The 1,548-nt window shown below is 39.0% G+C and overlaps 1 protein-coding gene across 1 annotated transcript; it reads right to left on the reverse strand.

The window, feature by feature from the left end:
* Positions 1-281: 281 nt before the first annotated feature.
* Positions 282-1,548, reverse strand: LOC110943875 (DEAD-box ATP-dependent RNA helicase 11-like). The gene is made up of 4 exons (XM_022185606.1): positions 1,326-1,548; positions 976-1,244; positions 758-904; positions 282-401 (listed from the first exon to the last, which is right to left on the reverse strand). The coding sequence occupies exons 1-4, from the start codon at positions 1,546-1,548 to the stop codon at positions 282-284; spliced, it is 759 nt and encodes a 252-aa protein (XP_022041298.1).

The following is a 1,548-nucleotide window of genomic DNA, read 5'->3' on the forward strand; positions in this document are numbered from 1 at the left end:
GGTTAATGCCCCTTAGGCTGGAGGGTATGGTGATGGTCCTCCCTTGGAGGATGATCCGCCACATAGGCGCCACATCATAGTCCTCCCAAGGATGGTCCATCCCACAAAACTAGAGGGTATGGGAGGATGGTCCTAGATGATCCTACCCCACCACTTTTATGTTTTTTATTTTTTTAATCTTCTACTTTTTTTTACATAAACAGACAACATAAAGTTGCATTAAATCCAAAACCCACAAAAAATAAATCCCAAATTTGAAAATTTAAAACTGAAAAAACTCATCAAATTAAAGCACATCTAAACAATTCACCTTCGGAACGAAAAATAGATTCAAGATCTCTAATTTTTGCTCTTTTTGCTCCAAATTCTTCAAACTCTTCACTTTCTTCAGCAGATCTTTTCTGAAAATCATGAACCACACCAATCAAATTCATACCAGAATGGATCCAAATATCCAATCAACTTTCAACCATACATGACACACTTTTGACCCATTCACTTCTGAGTGAAACCATTCGGGTTATTGTTATCCAAAGAGGTTGAAAGGAATTAGTAAAAAACAAACAGGTCGAATAGGTCAAACTGATTTAAAGGCACTCAAAATTTATTTTCATTGACAGAAATAGACTGTTATTCAAAAACTACGAATTCTTGTTCCATAGCAACTTTTCTTAAAAGATTTGGATACAAAGTGTTTAAGGTCAACCCAACATGAACACGCCAAAAAGGCAAAAACATAACTGTCGTAACCAATTACCCAATCCGCCTGTTTTCCCACCCATATGTTTAAGGTCAACCCAACTTCATCTGGGATTTTCGATAACCTCCTTGTCTCTTTATTCATTATAACCCAGTTACTGGAAAATATGACCAAATATTTTCTTGTTACAACATCAATCGCCTTCTATATTAAACATGTCAACAATATATATACGAATATACATAACAAAGTTAGTCATGAATCTTAAATCAAACCTGACTCGAAAGCTCTCTAGTAGGAGATAGAATAAGAGCAAGAGGGAAAACAGTCCTAGTGCCACGTGGCTTTTGCACAGATTGTTGTCTCATAATCCCACTGATTATAGGAAAACAAAACGCTGCTGTTTTTCCCGAGCCCGTTTGAGCACAAGCCATCAAGTCTCGGCCCGCTAAAGAAATGGGAATAGTGTAACGTTGAACAGGTGTTGGCTTAACATATTTGGATCTCCTAATGTTCAGATTCAAAGCATCTCCTAAATCGATTTCTGCAAATGTATTAACTAGCGGTGGTACGTTTTACCCGGTGGTTTCCACAGGAATATCCTCGTAAGCATCAAAATTGATACCGTCATTCATAGGTGGTAGGCTACCATTTGATACAGCAGGAGTAATGGCTTGCTGAGATGCAGCTGGCTTGTTACGAAGATGCGGTGGTACATAAGCGGGCTTAACAGGCGCCCCCGAAGGATTATTTTCGTAATTATCAGGTCCTGAAGGTGCATTGTCGACAACATCCGCCCAAGAGCAATTGTCACTGCTTCTGGACCCGAACCTGGGTGATCTATCCAT

This window comes from Helianthus annuus, chromosome 5 (genome assembly GCF_002127325.2).
Source record: "Helianthus annuus cultivar XRQ/B chromosome 5, HanXRQr2.0-SUNRISE, whole genome shotgun sequence".
NCBI classification, from domain to species: domain Eukaryota; kingdom Viridiplantae; phylum Streptophyta; class Magnoliopsida; order Asterales; family Asteraceae; genus Helianthus; species Helianthus annuus.